The sequence below is a fragment of the Typopeltis vanoorti genome, chromosome 2, assembly GCF_054136105.1.
Source record: "Typopeltis vanoorti isolate ZY-2024b chromosome 2, IOZ_Tvanoo_1.0, whole genome shotgun sequence".
NCBI classification, from domain to species: Eukaryota; Metazoa; Arthropoda; class Arachnida; order Uropygi; family Thelyphonidae; genus Typopeltis; species Typopeltis vanoorti.
The window spans coordinates 83,755,311-83,777,419 of record NC_143550.1 but is presented as its reverse complement, the minus strand read 5'-3'; the positions used below and the strand labels follow the sequence as shown (position 1 = coordinate 83,777,419).

At 36.9% G+C, this 22,109-nt stretch overlaps 1 protein-coding gene across 9 annotated transcripts in view; it reads right to left on the bottom strand.

Moving 5' to 3' along the window:
* The window catches only part of LOC150109218 (uncharacterized), a 319,064-nt gene that overhangs the window by 79,653 nt on the left and 217,302 nt on the right, over positions 1-22,109 (bottom strand). For all 9 annotated transcript variants that reach the window (XM_090412182.1, XM_090412235.1, XM_090412210.1 and 6 more), the window contains one exon: positions 19,965-20,089. In XM_090412182.1, the coding sequence (XP_090268308.1) occupies positions 19,965-20,089 (125 nt within the window). The remainder of the gene's footprint in view (positions 1-19,964; positions 20,090-22,109) is intronic.

Here is a 22,109-nt window from a genome sequence, read left to right as displayed (position 1 = left end):
ACAGGCCGCCTTTTGGACTCTACTCCTGAATAAACCATTCTCTGGTATCTCTCCGTCAACCACCCTCCTATTCATCTCACCAACCCTATATCCATTCTCATATGCTGCAGTTTACTGATTAGAATTCCATGTGGTATCCTGTCAAAGGCCTTAGCAAGGTCCAGCAGAATCACTGTAAACCCATTACTCTTATCCAGTTCAGCCGTCACTGTGTTATAAAACGTAAGTTACTGAGGCATGATCTACCCTTCACCAAACCATGCTGTCCCCCATACAGCATCCCATTTTCATCTATCCATTCCTGTATTTTCCTCTTGACTATTTTCTCCAAGACCTTGACAACAATTCCTGATATGCTGATCGGCTAGTAATTTTCAACAGCAGTCTTGGAACCTCCTTTATACAGTGGAACTATTTTCTCCTCTTTCCACCCCCTTGGGACTAACCCAGACCCAAGACTCCAATTAAATGAAATGGTCAAAGGCACTGACAATTCTTTAGCCGCTTCTCGTACGACACGAGCTGGTAAACCATCTAATCCCGCAGATGAGTTGAATTCAAGTCACCTTTCCATATTTCATATTTCTGATATACTTTTTTAAATCAGTCATTGTTATGTATTGTTGATTGCATTCCTGTCCATGCTTGTTTCATTTATAATCTTTCAAAATAATTATTCCAGACATCTAGAATATTCTTATCTTCAGTTTTCCTGTCATCTTTACCAACTGTTTTTTTATTCTTTTTCTTTTTTTACATTTCTATTTGCTCCATTTCTAAGGTTGTTCAACAGCCTCCAGAATATTTTGCCATCATCTTGATATTTATTTTCCATGTTCTTACAAAAATTTTCCATGACTTTTGTTTAGCTAGTTTTACAAATGCTTCACTTTCTCACATATTTCTCTGTATTTTTTAAGGATACAAACTGACTTACTTGCCAAGAACTTTCAGTACACTTTTCTTTAAGTGTTATGTAACTTTGACGTCAACAAGGAGTTCTCATTTTTCATTAATTGCAGACATTCTCACCATATGCCTCAATGGCTGAATCAGTCAATGTTTTCTTCAGAATTTGCCACCAGATCTCTGAGGTTTGGTTCTCATCTTCAAACTCTCATTTTTTCTGGAATATTTTTATGTATTTGTGACTACAGTTCACTTCTAAAAGATGCTCAACCACAATTAATTTTAAAACTTTCGTGTAAGAAATTAATCTTAACTGAAGAACTTTTTGCTGTTTGTCCTGGTTCCCTGGTGAAAATAACAGGGGCCTTGTTTAACAGGTGATGCCCAACCAACATGAAATTGTCATGTTGTACCATCATTTTGCATACTATTTTAGGCCAATAAGAATATAATTGGTCGGCTAAATCCCAAACTGCTAGCCCATCCTTGTTTGTTCAGCATCCAGATCACCTACCAGAGTGCACCACAAGAAGACGAGGCCTGCACATTTGGTTATTAGCCCTGGTTGGTTTTTTGCATTCCTTTATCTTCATTATCTTCAATAGGTTTGGTAAATACACTTTGTTGATTTTGAAGTGTCAACTTTAATTCATCTTCACAAAGTTTTGCAACATATTTGTCATAGTTTTCTTTGATTTGTATCGTAATACCTTTTAATATTATATTCTTTGCAATCTGCAATAGAGTTTCCACATATCAGGCATATTTTTTTTTCCTTGAATACAAAAATACTGTAACTCCCATTTTTCTTGAAAACTATGATGTTCTTCTTCAATTAATCGTTTTTTACTCATACTGGTTGAAGGTTTCAACATTATTTTTAGAAAATCTTTATTAATTAAAAAGAAAACACTACACTTTCTTACGACTTGAAAACTGCTAACGGCTAGCTTCCGACTGCTGTGGTCAGCGGATGTAGCTGCGTACATACTTGTTCGTTAAAATTCGGTATTTATGCAGTGGTGTAACAAGATTTTTTTGAAATGACAAATAGAACATTATTTCCTTTAGAAATTGCAGAGTAGTTTGGTGTATAAAATGATCTTAAGTGGAAATGTTAATTTTTTAAATATGTTTATTTAATTCGGTGTTGTCAAAAGTTAAATAACCATATTGGTTACAAAGTTTGGCAGGCCGCATATTATTTGTCAGCAGGTCTCATGCAGCCCATGGGCCATGTGTTTGACATCCCTGGTTTAGATGATGTTATTAAGAGAGCAATGATTTGTAATTTCCACATTTGTCCTTGGGACCTTTTTTGTGAATATTTATTACTGCTCCAGTTTCCCATTCTTCTTTTGGAATCTTTTGATATTTCCAGATATTATTGAAGAGTTAAAGTAGGTTTTCTTTTAAGCTATTGTCTATATATTTAAAGAGCTCAACGCATATTCCATCCAGGCCTGAGCTTTTTCTATTTCTTGAGTTTTTAAATTCATTTTCTAATTAATTTTCTTGGGGAAGTTTCATGGGGGGAGGAATTGGAAGGCCAGGACATATAGGCTAAACAACATAGGTATCAGTGAGTTGTGTATGGTGGGGCAGTTTCAAGGAAGCAAAGGGTTACAAGTGGGGTCCCACAGGGCTCAGTACTGGGACCTATGTTGTTTAGCCTTTATATCAATGAATTTGTCAGTGGATTGCAAAGGGGATATTCAGTTGTTTGTGGATGATGCGAAGCTGGGAAGGATTATTAGTAATAGTGCAGATATGGCAGCCCTGCAAGAGGATTTGAATAAACTAGATAGATGGGCAAATGAATGGGGGGGTGTCGGTTTAATGCACAAAATGTAAGGTCTTGAGGTTTGGGAAACATCGATGGGACACTGCATACTCTATGGGAGGAGTTATACTGGAGGAAGTAGGGGAGACAAGAGATCTGGGGTTGATGATTGATAGAAACCTGAAATTTAGGGGACATATTGCAAAGGTGGTGAAGGTAACACAGAGGATTGCTGCAATAATGAGAAGAACACTGACCTGCAGAGATAAAACAGTTATCATTCCGTTGTATAAGACCCTGATCAGACCACACTTGGACTATTGTTCTCAGATTTGGTCGCCAGGATTTGAATGGGATAAATTAACTGTGGAATGGGTACAAAGGTGGATAACAAAGATGGTTTCAGGACTGTACAATATTAGTTATTAGGATCGGCTGAAGGAACGTGGACTGCAGAGTTTGGTGGATAGAAGGAGAGGTGATATGATCGAGGCTTTTAAACTGTTGAGAGGTGGTTACAGTGTTGACAATGAGGAGTTCTTTCGCTTAGTTGAACAGCGGGAAGGAGTGATGACGAGGCCATCCCTGGAAGTTACGAAAGGAAACTGTGAGCAAGAGGGTGAGGAGTGGTTTCTTTGCATGGAGGGTGGTTGAACCATGGAATGCATTGCCTGATGGAGTGGTCAGAGGGAGAACGGTCAATGAGTTTAAGGAGTGGTATGATAGACTTTGTGTTTCTTAGGAAGGACCTCCCACGATGAGTCTTTTGACTCCATGGAGGCCTGAATAATAATAATAATTCTTTTATTGCTATTTCTTCTGTACTTTCCTGTGTATTGATATCTTCAATTTTGTGAATTTTGTCATTGTTTTGTATCTCTTGTTTTTCATTCCACAATGTTTTATAGTGTTCTATCAAATCTGCTTTGGAAATTTGATTATTTCTTAATTGGTAATTTTCTGATGTTTGTGATTGCCTGAAAAATTAAAACCTATTCTTTGTGGTCCAGTGATATCCTGCTCTAATGATTTAACATGTTTATTCCAATCTTCTTTGTGTATACTTCTGGAAAGCTTTCTGACTTAAGCCTAGTTTCTTATATTCTATATAGTCAGCAGTGTTTTTACTCTGTAGGTAGATTTTAAAAGCCTGTTTTTTTCCTTTTGATTAATTCCTTTAAGTCATCATTCCAAGTTCTGAGCCATTTTTTGTTTTTCCTTGATTTGTATACTAAACTTTCTTCTGCTGCTTTTAGTATGGTTTCCTTTATATTTTTCCAGTCACTTTCAATACTGTTTGTGGTGGTTTTATTTCATCTCTTATTCTTCTTTTATATAAGTTTGATACTCTCCTGTTCTAGGAGGTGAATTTTAAACTGTTTATTAGATCTTGATTCATCATCTTTTTTTCTTTTGAAGAATGTGGTTCTTTTTATCAATTCAAATCTGCTCCCAGCTAACATGTGATCACTATTCATTTTGCTTCCACTAAAAACCCTTGTATCCTTGATATTATTATTTAGTTTGTTATTAATAATAATGTAATCTATTATTGATTTCGGTCCTCTTGCTTCCCATGTGTACTTATGTATATTTTTATGCTTGAAGAAAATATTGATGATTTTCAGACTGTTAAATATGCAGAAGTCTCTTAATAAAATTCAATTATTATTGATTACTGATTCTCTCTCTGATCCAATGCATTTTGTTATTTGGTTATTTCCCACTCTAGTGTTGAAATCTCCCATCAAGATTATTGCTTCATTTTTATTTGTTTCATCAATACATTCCTGAAGTTTTCCGTAAAATTCTTCTGTCTCTTCCATCCACGGTGCATAAATGGTGCACCTTCTATGAGAGGAAAATATGAAGGATTTGTTGCATTGATACAAAATGAAATACAAAATTCTGATAAGTTGATTTTGTTTCATTGTATATTACATCAACAGAATCTTTGGGCCAAATCTACTCTTTTGGTGCAAAGATTATGGATACTGTTAATTATATTCAAGCAAATGTTACAAGGCATCACCAGTTTAGCAATGTGCTTGAAATTGATGAGGAAGCATAAAGTGCGATCTTCCTTATCACTAAAGTACAGTGGTGGTCATAGGGAAAAAGTTGCAGAAAAAGTTTTAGCACTATGAAAACAATTCAAATTGTTACTTGAACAAAATAAACCTATCAAATTTTCTAAACAGGATTTCTGCAGAAATACAATATTTTAGATGGTTTTGTTTTTCAAAACAAAACTAGCTAAATATTTGTCTACAAGGCAAAAAATGAATGCCTTCTCCAAGTTAGAATTATTTCAGTAATTCAATCAGGGTAACCATTTTCATCAGGAAAACAGAAACAATAAACAGACCATAGAAAGGATGAGTATAAATCATAGAGTCATCCAATTTGTAACTGGTCATCTCCAATTACAAAGAGGAAGACAAGCCAAGTGATAATCACTAGTCTGATTCCTAACTGGATAGAATCCCAATGATGGACAGCTGGCATCTGACAGTTCTCTTAGAACTATAAATTAAAGAAATATGTCAAAATATACAATGTTTCTTTAATTTGAAATTTATTTTTTAAAAGTCATGAAGTTTGTATGGGTAGCAACTTATTCTATGTTTAAAATATTTCTTTTCAATAAGATAAAAACTTGATTTAGAATTTTAAGCTGAATTGTGGATATGAAAGGTAAAGTCTTAACATATTTAGCCCTCCATGAAAATTTCAGGTAAGTGGCATTAATTGTTTATGACAGGTGATAGTTACTGATGTGAAAATAGAATCAAGAATTGAATATAATTAGTATACTGCAGAATCTGAATGCAAATACAGCTGTAAGATTAGATGGGACATTGGCTCACCTCTTAGAACATGCAGGGGAAATAGTAATGCCCTTTAAAAGCTGTTTAAGTCTCAACTTAAACAGTTTTTAAAAAGAGTCCCAAAGAGTGGAAGGAGGACAAAAATAGACTTTTGGATTCGAGGCTATCTGATGAAAAGATGTGCAGTTAAGAAGCTCCTTAACGATTGGTGATTTCTATAGATTTATTGAGTGTTTTCTTAGATTTATTGGTGTATTTTTAGTATATTATTGTATTTTTTTAGTGTATTTATTGTATTACAGCATTTCATAACATAACTGGAGAAATATCAGTGGTTTTTTGTTCTCTTAAGAATGGTGCCAAAAACTAGTCACAACAGGGCAGTGTCTGAAGCTCAAGTTAAAGTTATTACTACTTACTACTGAGGAGAACGTTTGTCCCGATGAGCAAAAGTGTTGCTGCAGTAATGATGATAATTTATCCAAGGATAATTTGACATCAGAAATATCCCAATTAAAAGAAACTATTAGAAAATCAACCAGAGAATTTGAAAAAAATGGAAAAATGTTTAACAAAAATTAGACAGGATAAGAAAAAGGATCAGAACAAGAAGAGGCAGGAAAGCACTGAACTTAGAAATCAATATTAATAACAACAAGGTAAGTCAATTAAAATCTAAGAAAAAAAAAGATGATATGGTATGGTGATTCAATCTTAAAATTTGTGATTACAAGAAGTTCATACTACTTCTAGTTTCCTAGGGTGAAAATTAAAAATATGACACACGTAATTGAAAAACAGAAAAGAAAACAAAAGGAAAAGAAATTGTAGTTCTGGCAGCAATTAATAATTTAAGTAACAAAAAATATAGTATATGAGAGAGGACTTGAAAAGTCTGTTGGAAGAAGTGACAAAGAAATGTGAGAGAATAAAAATTGTAGGTTTCTACTCAGATACAACAGTAGAAACAACAGGAGGGCAATGACAGGCAAATGATTCCATAAGCAGGATGTCTAGAAGAAATGGATGCGAGTTTTTAGTTGTGTGGAGTGTGTTTGCACTTAAGGCAAGCCTGCACTTAAATTCATTTGGCATCAGGAGCCTGGAAAAAATTACTTATTCACATGGGACCTAATGCAGAGTGAAACTAATCATCAAAGGAAGAATTGGAAAAATGTGTGTTAAAGTTGTGTTAAATTATAAAGATATGAATGACTTCAGATATGGTTATGCATCTGGCAAAGGGGTGGAAATATATGCTTTCAGTACGGACCTTTTGAGTATGCCTGAGGAGGGAAAAGAGAAAGTTCTGCAACAAGGCCAAATAGATTGCATATCTAATTATAAGAACAGGCTAGGAGGTAATTTGTTATGTCTATACATAAATGCTAGGAGCATCGGAAACAAACGGACTGAATTTGTTACTTTACTGAATATGATGTGGGCCTAAAATTGTCGGCAATAGTGAAACCCAGATGCAGTAACTGGGATCAAATGTAATGGGTATACTATTTTTATGAATGACAGAAGAGATAGGAAAGGATGGGGGGTACTATTAATGATATCAGACGACTTACGAGAGTGGTCTAAAAATTTCTCGGCCTAACAATGAAAAAACAAATTTGTAATTTCAAAATTATTTTTTATTTTTCAACATACTCTCCCTTAAGACAAATACATTTATTCTAGCAATGCTCCAGTGCCATTATCCTGTCCCTTTAATGGTTCTCAGTAAGATCTCCAAAATACCCCTCCACAGCTGCAATCACCTCTTGATTCAAAGAAAAACGGTGACCAGAAAGGAAGAGTTTTATTATTATTATTATTATTATTTAGACCTTAATGGTGGGAGGTCCTTCTTAGGAAACACAGAGTCTATCATACCACTCCTTGAACTTATTGACACCTCATGCATTGCATTCCATGGTTCAACCACCCTCCATGCAAAGAAACTTTAACCTGAATAAAGATATTCAGGTTAAAGTGATAGATTTTCAGAACATAACAGGAGAAACAGGAGAACTGCTTGCAAATCATATATTGAATATTTTGCAGAAACAGCGGCTGACTGAGAAAATTATTGCATTTTCTGCAGATAACTGTAACACTAACTTCGGTGGATACAAACAAGGTGGTTCCAACAATGTATTTTCAAGACTCAACATAGGGTTACAAATGAACATACATGCTACTGGCTGAGCTGCTCGTGTCGTTCATAATGGTGTACAGACAAGTGCTGATATTTTGCTTATTGATATCGAAACAATTGCAAATAAAATATTTTAGTATTTCCATATTTACGCTGCGAGAGTAGAGGAATTGAAGAATTTCTGAACATTTACAGAAACTGAATACAAGAGTGTTCTAGGTAGTGAACAAACAAGATGGTTATCATTACTACCAGCTGTGAATAGGATTATTGACATGTATGACAGACTCAGATCTTACTTTATATCACAAGATAAATGCCCTACATTGTTGAAATCATTTTTAAGTAAACAACATTCAATAATAAATTTAGTTTAATCCTTTATCCAAGTGTGAGCAAACAAAGTTTGCGCCTGAAAATATCTTCAGGACTGGGGTAAGGTAGTACAAACACCAGGTAACTCATAGCAAAGGTGGCCAAGCTACCATCACTCCTATCTCAGTATCTCCCAAAATGCAAAACACATCTCTTTGCGGATATGTATAATGTTATGCATTAAGGGAAGGGACACTACTCATACCGGTTTCAACCTTTATTGCTCCATTTCATGCAAAGTCAGCTGAAAGTATTCTCAGCAACAATAACAAAAATAGAAAGGTAAATTTTTTGGCAACTGAAATGGTAGAGAATTGGAATCGCTCAGACAGAAAATTACAAATAGGAGAACTTTGACCAGATTTCTGAGAACTTTCAAACATTTAAAATGTCATCAATTATTTCAGAGTTCAAAGATGAGGGCATCTTTGATGAAAAAGAATTTTTAGATACTACAAATTTATTTTATGATACTTTCCTTGAATATTTAAGCAAATGGACTTATCATTTCCAGCAATTGAAAGCATTTCACTGAATTTAGTTACAAACTCTGCTAACTTGGTCTGAAGTTGCAAGCAGCCTAAAAGCAATCAGTAATGTTGACAGCAAAATATTCAAAATTGTTGATGAAGTCAGACATATAAATAATGTTGTGAACTCCAAGATGGAAGAATGGAAGGACACGAATGCTGAAGTTGACAAAAAGTGGTGTGACCTGTTTAAGGTGCTCCAAGAAAAAACATCCACTACGAAAACATACTGCCAGTTTTTGTGTTTGTTAAGGCAATCCCAGGAACAAATGCAGCTGTAGAGAGAAATTTTTCTCTCTTGAGTACTTTGTGGTCTGATGAAAAGAACCACTTTAACACCAAGACAGTGCAAGCAATAACTGTGATCAAGACACACACTTTGACATTTCGTATATTGACATTTATGAGTGCATCTTGAAAGAGCTAATACTTTTGGAAGAAATAATGTCTTCATATAAATATAATAATAATGATAATGCTGATACTCCATAATTATTAAGAACAACTCCAAGGAGACCTTAGACTCATCGAGGGAGGCACTAAACATCACGGTCAGAACAACTATTCAGCATCCACACAGTATCTAACATACTTTGCCTTGAATTCATTCACAGTCATGGCAACCACAACAGACATTGGCAGCTTATTCCACTCATTCACCACTCTCCAAGCAAAACACCTAGTTCTAACACCCTTGCTCAGTTTCCATGGATGGCCCCTAGTTCTCCAACCACCAGACCTGTTCTGAAAAATTTCCTCTGAATTAATCTTGTAAAAGCCATTCAGTAATTTGAATGTCTCAATCATATCACTCCTCTTCTGCCTATCAGCCAATTTCTGCAACCCACAAATCTTCAACCTGTTCTCAAAATGTTCATTTCATAGACCTGCTATCATCTTGGTCACTCGCATCTGGATCCTCTCTACCTCCTCCCCATCAAGAAGAAACTCTGGTGCCCAGATCTGGGCACAGTAGTCAAGATGAGGTCTCATCAAGGCTCGATAAAGAGGAACAATAACTTGCTTGTCTCTGCTCGTCAAAGTATTCTTCAATAACCAAGTGATCTGATGAGCTGATTTACCCACTTTTGCAATGTGCCCCCTAAACTTCAACTCCCTGTCTACCAACACTCCCGAATCCCTGGCCTCGTCAATCTCCTGGAGTACAGTTTCACCAATGTGGTATACTGCTGCTATTCTTTTCACCCCAAAATGTATAACCTTACACTTTGCCACATTAAACTGGCATCCATTCTCCTTAGCCCAGTCTTCCAATCTATCCAAATCATCCTGCAAAATTCTGACATCATGTGCAATCACTATTGCTCTATCCAACTTAGCATCATCAGCAAACAAATGAACAGTTCCTCTCAGATCCTTTCCTATATCATTAATGAACAAATTAAACAGCAGTGGTCGAAGAACTGAACCCTGTGGCACACCACTAGTCACAGGTCTTCTTTTGGACTCTATTCCTGAATAAACTATTCTCTGATATCTCTCCATCAATCACCCTCCTATCCACCTCACCAATCCTATATTATCCATCCCCATCTGCCACAGTTTACTGATTAGAATTCCATGTGGTATCCTGTCACTGGACCTTGCTAAGGCCTTTGACGGCTGTAAACCCATTGCCCTTATCCAGTTCAGCTGTCACTGTATTATAAAACGTAAGTTACTGAGGCATGATCTACCCTTTACAAAACCATGCTGTCCCCCATACGGTATCCCATTATCATCTATTCATTCTGTATTTTCCTCTTGATTAATAATGGATACTTCAGTCCTGCGTACTGTAATTATAATTATATGTTATTCGATTTTTGTGTAGAGCATACCAGAAGTGTCCTGTTTTTGTCCCTTTTTTTAATTGCTGAAAAATTCAAAATGTCTCTTTTTTGCTTTGAAAATCTGGTTGCCCTACTGTATATGGTACAGTCAAACAGTATGTGGAGAAAGTATGAGCTAATTTAGCAGCTGCATCTGCAGCTTCATTTCCCTTAATTCCAACGTTGCTGGGAATCCAGCACAATTGAACATCAAAATCAAGGATTTTCATTTTGTGAAACAGGTGTAGCACCTCAAAGTACTGAATGTGGATTATATATAGGAGAGGAGATAGCCTGTAAAGAGCTCAATGAGTCTGTATTATAAATTATACACTTTTGGCAGCAGTTTTCTTTTATATGCAGTCTGGTGGGATCTGGCTGGAGATAATGTCAGGAAACACAGTAACACAACCAACAGTGTTAGTTCTTGAACCATCAGTATGGATGGGCAAGATATCAGCATGTACTGCTCTGTGTGCATTAAACAAGTAAAGGCAGACTTCTGTAGCTGACAAAGTGAGAGGTTGCAGGATGGAGTGCAAACCTGCCATGGAGGGATGTTATGTTTAGTGTAGGCAATGTTGTTTACATTCATACCAACAGCTTGCAGTCTCTTTAACACGCATACCAAAAGGACATATAGCAGTTTGAAATGTGTGATATTGAGCATCCCAATGCAGAGACAAGACACTAGTCCATGTAGGATAATCTGGGAGAGAGACCTAATCTTTAGGGCATAATTAAGAGACAACTGTTTCCATCAAAGTAATAGAGCCGGTTCATTTGCTTCAACATAAACACTGTGTGAAAGGCACCAGTAGCTATCCATATACCATGATGATGGATGGAATCCAACCATTGCAGTTAATCTGTTTTGCTGAACCATAGCCTTGAGACCCCCATAATCCAGCTTTGAACGTATACATGCACGATAAAGATGGAGAATGAAACTCAATCAGCACCCTACCCAGTAGAGGACAGAGAGCGAAGGAGGTTAAATGCACTCTTGCACTTTTCTCTTAGTTGACGAATGTGTGCTAGAAATGTAAGTTTTCTGTCAAAGATGAGTCCCAAGAACTTGGCTTCTGTAGCTACTGGAATAACAGTGCATCCCATTCTTAATTCAGGATCTGGGTGATGAGCGCATTTTCCACTCAAGTGTACATAGACACTTTTTTCTCTCGAAAACCTAAACCCATTACAAAGAGCCCACAGAGAAACATGATCAATTGCTTGCTGAAGTTGTCTTTCAATTACACTCATGTTATGCGAGTGAAGGAAATTGTGAAGTCATTAACATGGAGAGCATTGTCTACAGTGGGAGGAAGCTGTTCAGTGATTGAGTTAATTCTAATAGCAAAAAGGGTCACACTTAAGACCCTTTTTGCTATTAGAATAGACCCTGACCATGTCATCAAGAACAGGATGTTCCCCAAGGAACATCCTGTTCTTGATGACATGGTCAGGATAGAGTACTTCCCACTATGACTTGGAAAGTTCACCTGGACAGAAAGTTTTTAATAAATACAGGAATGGCCCTGTCCTTTGAGACCTAGGTTATAGAGGTCTTTTATAATATGCCATATCTCCAGGCTGTGTCAGCTTTTTCCATGTCAAAGAAAACTGAAACAAGGTATTCTTGCTTCAGAAATGCATCTTTTATACAAATTTTTAAATTAACCAAATGGTCTAAAGTTGAACAATGTCTACTGAATCTACAATTGCCTATTGGAGAGAAGATTGTTGCTTTCTAAATACTAGAGAAGTCTAGCATTAACCATTTTCTCTAAGACAGCTGGTCAGAGCAATGGATCGATAATTATTTGCTTATGTTGGATCTTTTCCTGGTTTCAGGTTAGCAATGACAACTGACTTATGCCAAAAGTTTGGAAACTCTTCCTCTGCAAGTATTCTATTGTATAATAAGAGAAGGAGATCCATAGAAGATGATGGTAGATGTTTTATCATTTCGTAATGGATGTCATCAGGCCCTACTGCACTAGGGTGAGACAGCAGGAGAGCTATTTTTAGTTCCTCCTTAACAAATGCCGATTGTATTGCTCATGAATGTTGCTAGAAAAATTTAGCCTTTGTTTCTCTCGCCACTCTTTCAAGTATTAAGAATTCAGGAGGATATGAAGCTGTTGCTGAGATTCTGGCAAAATTTTCTCCCAAAGTGTCTGCAATAGCTTTGGGATCAGCAAATTCCATTATGGTCTAAAGTAGACAAACAATAATAAATTTAGTTTAATCCTTTATCTAAGTGTGAGGAAACAAAGTTTGCACCTGAAAATATCTTCAGGACTGGGGTAAGGTAGCACAACACCAGGCAACTCGTAGCAAAGGTGGACCAAGCTAACATCACTCCTATCTCAGTATCTCCCATAATGCAAAACATCTGCCTTTCATTTTCTGGATTTTATCCCATACAATATTTGGACTAGTCATTTGATTAATTAATGTAGGTAAATTGGATCCACAACTGTTTTTGACTCGCACAACGTGCTTTGGCTCGAGCATGCTTGAAAGCTATTAAGTTTGATAAGGTGAGGTATCTACAAAATATACCCCATGCTCTGTGTTGACCTTTTTTGGTTGTCTGACATTCTGGGTTTCACCAAGGCTTTGTAAAGAATGGAAGCAGAGATGATGTTTTTGGGATGGAGGCTGTTGCTGCCTAGACAATGCACTCTGATATATATTTTACAACTTCATTGATAGGTGTTTGACTGACAGTATCAGCATTTGGTCCATTTTCCATATAGGAATTCATGTGGGTGAACACGATTCCTGTGAGGACATTGTGCAAAGAACAAGGAAGTGATTGCTTCCATGTATGTTCTCTTCAACATCCCATGTGAGCAGTGGAACAATGGAAGGGGAGCAAATTGTAAGATCAACTGCATGATTTTGAAGGGTTGGCATGTGGAAATAAGTATCAAGTTTATTATTTAAAAGGGAGAGGATATTATTATCAAGGATTCTTTCAATGATTCGATCTCGTCTATTAGTGTTGACACTACCCCAGAGTATTGTGACCATTAAAGATACCCACCAAAAGTATGGGTTCAGGCAGTTTCAAGATAAGGTTATCAAGATCAATTTCATTTAACTCAGCACTTAGTGGTAAATAATGAACATACTGTAATAAGAAATCCCACGAAGAGCCGAATCGATACTGCTTCCAGAGCAGTATTAAGTTGGACATGATGGAAAGGAATATGACTGCCCACTAGGATAGCTACTCCTCCATGAGCAGGACCACCTCCAGTTGTCTTCATGTACAACAGTGAAATTCCTAAAGGTAGGGTCCTCATTGGGTCTTAAGTACGTTTCCTGTAGACAGAAACAGAAAGGCTTTTGTTTCTGCAACAACATCTTGATATCAATATTCTGGCAAAACCCACAACAGTTCCAATTGCAAATATTTTCCTATTTTTTTTTGGTTTTATAGATTTCTCTGGTTTTTGAGAGGTTGAGGGCTTACCTTTGTCAGATTTATATTCATCAATTGTTTTGGGGTATGGACAGCCACCAGTATCCATCTCTTCCTCTGGTAGAGTGTTCAATACATCTAACGTGTTAGGGTCAGTTGGTAAGTTTAGTTTACTTTCAGTAGGTACCGAAATATCTATTTTTTTCTGTGCGAGTATCTGGTGAGTGATATCTTTGCCATATTTTTTTGACAAGTGGGTTTTCATCAAGTGGGACCATTTTTGAAGTTGTCTCTGGAGTAAAGCCATAGGTCATGTGATTGATGTGCTCAACAGAGAAGCACTTGCGATCATAAGGTGAGGGTATGATGAAATTATCAGATAGTGGAACAGACATACAGGTTTGAGTTGCTGTTGGCACGTTTTTAATTGTCACCTTCTCATGATAAGAGGATCTCAGAACAGGTGTCATGAGGAAGAGATTTGGTTTGGTGCCACAGCTTTCTTTTTCACATCCTGATATGTTATGTTTTTATTTTTTGCATTTCTTTTTCATCTTTCCACTTCTGACATGCATGAGAGTAAGCTGGATGATCTCCCTGACATTTGACACATTTAGCTTTTCTGCACAGCAAGTTTTGTTATCATGTTCTTTACTACCACATCGAGCACAGGTAGTAGAATCACGACAGGCAGTTTGGGCATCCATACCTCTGACATTTAAAGCATCTCAGCGGGTTAGGGATGTACATTCTAACAGGACAGCTGGGATACTCTGCTTTTACAAATGTTGGAGGCTTAGGTGCATCAAAAGTAAGGATAATGTTCTTGGTTGAAATAAGGCAACCATCCCTGTGTATCAGGATAAGTCTCACACCTGGCACTCCTTGATCTTTAAGCTCTGAACATATCTCATCAGGAACATCAAGGAGATCCCATTCTGATATCACTCCTCTACTGGAATTGAGTGTTTTATGAGGTGTTACTGCAATTTGTATTTCACCTGCTGCCATTGTTCTCAGTAGTTTCTCGGAATGTTGCTGACTCATTGTTTCCACAAGGATATCACCAGAACACAATTTCATAACCGTTTGGCAAGTCTTGCTAGTCCTTCTAAACCCTTTTGAATAAAGAAGGGTGACATTTTCCCAATTGGCTTCTCACCTGTTGCATGAATAATTAAAAATGTCGATGCATTTATATGAGTATCATATATCTTCTGTTTCTTATTCCTGTTTCCATATGCTGTATGTATGCTATTAGTACTTGGTTGGGACATAGTTAGGGCCCCTGAAATGTTTAGGGATGAAGGATTCATGCTCAAGGAGTTTTTTGGTTTGGTGCCAGAGCCCCCCACCCACCATGGAGCCACACACATGGATGCCCACTGACCGGCAAGCAAAAACTGTGCTCAGGAGTGGAATGCCAGGGCTACCTTGGATGCTATACTGGCACGACAAGCCTAGAATCCTGACCCAGGACCATGGGGTGAGAGACTCATTGCAACACCGCTGACCCTTGCAGGCAAACCCATTAGCCAATTGATCCTGGCTGGGCCATCCAAGACCACCTGTCTTGCCGAAGCAGGAGCCAAAGTAGTGCAAGACTACCAGGATCCCCCCCCTTTCTGGGTGACCACAGGTTGCATCACACAGCAGCAGCAGGGCACTGGATCTCAGTGGTGGTGGTCTGGGAAGAAAGGATAGTGAAAAAGTTTCAGGAGGAGTAGAGCAAAGAATACAGAAGCAAAAAAAAAAAAAAAAAAAAAAAAAAAGAAGAAGAAGAATGAAAAAGGCCATTACTGTCACTGGGAGGACCCCTCCACCACGAACAGGTGCCCCACATGAAAAGGGGTGGGTAATAAGAACAATATCTGCTTTGTCTTCAGTTGAAAATCTTATAAAATCGCACTCAACATATAGTCTAATTAGTGCAGTTGATAAACAAATAAATTTGTTATACTACAGAGTATGAGCAAATAAGATATAGTAGAATGTGACAAATATAAGAAATAAGATTAAGACAAAGCAGGAAAATTATATCACTATTTATATATAGTAGCATTTTCAAAACAAGAGGTTACAAAATTCATATTGGTACACCTCTTGTTAGTGACAAAGTCAGCTTTGACCGTCTCCATTATTCTTGAGAGAAATAAAGTGAAGAGAAAATATCTTGATGGGCAATTTTTTTTTTTTTCTGAATGAGCTAAAAATAGACTTGTTCACATGCCATTGGATAGATGGCAGATGAGGAAGATAAAATACAAAAGGATAGGTGCAGGGTGGTCGCCAGATTAGATCGCACCCTGAGGCAAACAAAACAATATCATCACTGATGGATTATAAGACAAAAATATAAGAAAATCTCCAATTGTGATTTTGTTTTTATTACAAGAGAAACATTAATGCAAAACGATTACATAATAATATTAATGAAAAGTTTGCTCTACAGGGATATTGTATAATAAAACTGTTTATAAGCTCTTCTAAATTTAAATTATAAGCTAAGTCCGCTTCTATTGATATAGTTGCTAGACCAACCAATCTTTTTGGGTCATTGCTGTTCATAAATAATTTTTAATCAGTTTAATCTTGGAAAAACTTCTTTCCGCACCTGCTACGCTAACAGGAATTGTTAGCGGTGTGACGGCACCTACCGCAATATGGCTGAACGAGCGCCCTTATTAAGCCGTGCCGTGAGGCAGGCTGCCTACATGCTACACCCTGTCGACAGTACTGGATTGGTGCTAATTTTAGAGTGCAAGTTTTAGGCATAACTGAGGGATATCATCCAGAACACAAGACCTGTTAGTATTAAATTAACACTTTCATCCATAAGGGCCTCATATGAGGACACATATTTTCCCTCATAATAATTATTCATTCATAATTTAGTGCTACTGCATGCATGTAGTTCTCATCTGGGGGAGACCAACATATTCTTAGAAACCACACCAGATGGCAGGAATTTCAACAGAGTTACAGGAATACCAATCTCTCTCTCTGCAGTGCATGGTGGTATCAAGGAGGAAGTGAAAAGCTGCTGTTTTGTTGATTTGAATTTGGATTTTATGAGTCTTCTGGAAAGGTTAGTATGGCTTATATATTGTTATACCTTGTAGATGAAGTGTAAATATTTAATTTGTTCATGTTTATTATCATATTCATAAAACAAACTTGAAAACAACCTGTCCTCACATGAGGAAAATATGTTTGTAAGGTAATCTATGAGGCAAATAGTTTGAGGTTAGAAAGTTCTTGTACAATATTTTTATAATTTTATTTTTGCAAACATAAATGAATAGAAGTTTGTTAATTGGCATTATCATCTCTTTTACACATGGACAGCCAAAATCCAGGTCCATCAGGCATAAAAAAAGGCCTATTACCACATACTTACTGAAGAGGAGATTGAAAAACTGTTAGAGGAATCTGAAGATTGGAGCCGAGTGATTCTGATGATGATCCTACATACCAACAGCCTCAAAATGATCCTACAGAGAGTGACAGTTCAAGTGAAGACAGTGATGTTTAGTGTCCTTCCCCTGTTGATCCGACTCACAACATTTCAATATAAAGCAATAATCTACATTTAATCAACCTATGTTTCATCAACATTTCAATGACATCTGAACACACACAAACTACATCATAAGTATAGCAGATAAGTTTACATAAATGAGATTAAATTAATTTAAGCAAATTTAAATTGTCAACTAAGCTGTAATGGCGTAAATTATTAGCAGATACTGGTGATTCATATCAATTCATTGCAGTTTTACTGTGAATGTTTATGCTTCAGTTAACTCCCTAAATATCTTCTCAATTTAAATTCATACCTCCTTGGATAACTTGGTTTCTTCCAACTGATTTTGTAGTAATTCAAAATAGAATGTTGAACTTAAGTTACTGAAAATTGCTTTAAGTTATTATTATTATTATTGTTGTTGTTCTGGGAAACTCCAAGGAGTTGACAGACTCATCGAGGGAGGCCCTAACATCATGTCTGGAACAACTATTCAACATTCACACAGTATCTATCATATCTTGCCTTGAACTCATTCACGGTCGTAGCACCCAGCACCCACAATAGACTATGGAAGCTTATTCCACTCATTCACCACTCTCCAAGTAGAAAACCTAGCTCTAACACCCTTGTCAACCACGCTCTTGCCCAGCTTCCATGCATGGCCCCTAGTCCTCCCACCACCAGTCGTATTTTCAAAAATATCTTCTGGATCAATCTTATAAAAACCCTTCAGTAATTTAAATGTCTCAATCATATCACCCCTCCTTCGCCTCTTTTTGTATCTTATCGTCCAATTTCTGCAACCCACAAATCTTCAACCTATTCTCATAAGGTTCATTCTACAGACCTGCTATCATCTTGGTCACTCGTCTCTGGACCCTCTCCACTTCCTCCCCATCACGAAGAAACCCTGGTGCCCATAACTGGGCACAGAAGTCCAGATGGGGTCTTATCAAGGCTCGATACAGAGGAACAACAACTTGTTTGTCTCTGCATATTAAAGTATTTTTCATAAGCCAAGTGATTTGGTGAGCTGTTTTAGTCACTTTTGCAATGTGCCCCCTAAACTTCAACTCCCTATCCACCAGCACTCCCAAATCCCTGGCCTCATCAATCTCCTGGAGTACAGTTCCACCAATGCGTTATACTGCTGCTATTCTTTTCACCCCAAAGTGCATAACCTTACACTTTGCCACATTAAACTGACATCCATTTTTCCTAGCCCAGTTCTCCAAACTATCCAAATCATCCTGTAAAATTTTGACATCCTGTGCACTCACAATTGCTCTACCCAACTTTGCATCATCAGCAAACAAGTGAACACTTCCTCTCAAATCCTTTCCAATATCATTGATGAACAAATTGAAAAGCAGTGGTCCAAGAACAGAGCCTTGCGGCACTCCACTGGTCACAAGACGTCTTTTTGACTCCACTCCTGAATAAACCACTCTCTTGTATCTCTCCTTCAACCACCCTCCTATCCATCTTACCAACCCTATATCTATCCCCATCTGCTCCAGTTTACTGATTAGGGTTCCATGTGGTATCCTGTCAAAGGCCTTGGCAAGGTCCAGTAGTATCACTGTAAACCCATTACCCCTATCCAGTTCAGCCGTCACTGTGTTATAAAACGTGAGCAAGTTACTGGGGCATGATCTACCCTTCATAAAACCATGCTATCCCCCATACAATATCCCATTTTCATCTATCCAATCCTGTATTCTTTTCTTGACTAATTTCTCTAAGACCTTGACAATGATTCCTATATGCTAATCGGTCGGTAATTTACAACAGCAGTCTAGGAACCACCTTTATGCAGTGGAACTATTTTCCCCTCCTTCCACCCACTCGGGACTAACCCAGACCCGAGACTCAAATTAAACAAAATGGTCAAGGGTACTGACAATTCTTTAGCTGCTTCTCGTACTACACGAGCTGGTATACCATCCAATCCCACAGATGTATTGACATCGAGGTTATGCAATAGACTACTCACCTCCACTTCATTCACCACAATTCCCGTATAATCTACTGGTTTATTCGTTTCTGCAATGTCACCACCTGGATGATATATTCTTGCAAAGTGCTCACTCAGTAACTCAGCTATCTCAACTGATTCAGTTACCTCCCTACCATCGGCATTCTTTAAAATCATTCTGCCATGTACATTTTTCCTTTTACTATCAAACATGTAATATAACGTTTTATAGCAGCATTTCATGTTTGTAATATTTATTTTAGTTTTGTTGCATAATGTCATTTTCTCACTCTTATATACTGTACACTGTGTGTCTAGATTAAGTATGACAAAACAGATTTCTGTGTATGTTATACTAATTTCAAGAACTCTGAATATCTTTAACAGTCTCAAACACCAAATCCTAGTATTCTATAATTACCAGATACAAATTGTTATTTTATTATAAGAATTAGTTTAGCAGATATAAAATTTACTTTAGTTCTTAAATTATTACTGTGTCAAACAGGGAAACAGTACATCAGTAACATTAGTTACTGTTACCTACTTACTTACTGTTACAAGTTAGATTTTTAATTGTTAACTAATTATGCAAAAATTGTGATAACTTACCACAGTTGCAGGATTTCTACCAACTTTGCATAGGAGTTTGTTACTGGTACTGCTGAACACAGATGTTGAACCATCTGGATTCTCAACAATTCTGAACATGACAGAAGTCAGTGGACTTTTTGCCCCTTTGAAATGAAAATGGTAACTTTTTTAGCTTCTATTTTTCATCTCTGCAAAAAAACTATACAGCTTATGTTAAAGTACTTTAACACTATTTATCAATAATAAAGTTTGACTTACAGCTTAAATAGAAGGTTGAGGGAGAGTATATTGATTGAAATAAATGATCTGAATAATTATAATTGGCCTGTGTTTTATTTTCTATCAAAAGTTCGGTTTCTTTTTGGACAGGGGGTGTAACAGATATTTGAGGTTCAGCATAAGCAGTTTTGCAAACCAGTCACTAGAACAGCATAAAAGATCGAACCCAATAGTAATGCATCAGCCAATGTCAATGTTGAAGACAAAATATCAACTACTTATATAAAAAATTCTTGTATTTATCAGTCCATGAGATATGGAAGAAAAAATCAGTAATATCACATGAGCAGACCGTCCAGAGAAAGACTGAAGTTCAATTCTAGTCGCCAAGAAGAGGAACTTTTTCTACACATTTCTTCGACAAGTTCCAGAGTTAATTGATCTCTGGCATGGGAAAGCTGGTTTTTTCACCTAAACTCCTAAAATCAACCACAGAACCCACACTATTTCAGACAATAACATATCGTGTTAGGGGACCACGAGATGGCAGAACTTGTTTGCCATTCTCCTCTCTGGATGCCACTTAAAAGTCTTGGGCAACAATCTTTGATTGGCTACTGGTGCTGAAATATTTCTCCTGCATCAATCCTATAAGTAACCCTTTAAGTATCTTAAATGTTTCTACATCCCCTGTTTACTGACTATCAACTAATTTCTGCACAGACACACACAAGCACCGACAATCTAGCCTCATAGGGAACAGTTACATCTTAGTTGCTCACATCTGAATCCTCTCCACCACTTCCTCATCCCCAAGAAATCTAGGAGACCAGACCTGAGCACAGTAAACAAGATGTGGATGTATCAAGGCCTTATAAAGAGGAATAACAACTTATCTCCACTTATTAGTGTGTTCTTCAATAGCCAAGTACACCCCCTAACTTCATATATTTCCTGGAGTATAGTTCCCCCAATGTGGTACACAACTAAAAATCAATTTAACCCAAAATGCATAACTTTACACTTTTCCATATTAAACTGACACCCATTATGTTTTTGCTCATACTGATGGCCTATTTAAATCATCTTGCAAGCTCTCTACATTCATCTTGATTCACTATTACTATACATAATTTTGCTTCATCAGCAAACAACTAAATATTTCCTTTCAGGTTATTTTCTATATCATTTATGTACAAATTAAACAGTAGTGGTCCTAGCACTGAACCTTGTGCCACACCACTAGTCATCAGCTTTCACCTGGATTAGGCTCCTCTGTATAATACTTTTTGATATTTATACAGCAACAGCCACTCTTTTATCCACATAACCAGTATCATATCCATCTCCATTTGTTCTAATTTGCGTAACAGAGTTCCATGTGGAATTCTGTCAAATACCTTTGCGAAGAGCATGAGCTACTGTGTATGATGAGAAAAGTCAGGATATAGGTCAACCGGTTAGAACCGGATTTTGGTGGGAAAAAGCGAACATAATTGATTGGAAAACAAAAGTAAAAAGAAGCCCTAGAGACAGCATAGAGAGAGGTAGTGAGTGGCAGATGGGGAATTAATATATACCAAAAATCGACTAGGAAAGGACAAGGAGTTAATAGGCATTTTGAATTACTTCTATGGGAGTTCTAATACTACGATAAATTCCAAATGATTAGAGGAAGAATATTGCAGAACTGAAGTTAATATATAGAAGAAAATAAGGAATTAGTAGATAACTTAAACCAAGTGCATCAAGACTTGTGTATTTCTGTGTCTATAATTCAGTTGTTATAATGGAAGATTTCTTTTGAATTGTGTTGCCATAAAGTAAAAGTCAACAAGAATTTCAGATGTGCCCATGCGAATTCAATGTGTAGAAGCAGTAACCTGGTAAGAGTTGTCCTTTCCATAACTTGTGAAGCAATATCAGTTAATTCCGTCGGATATA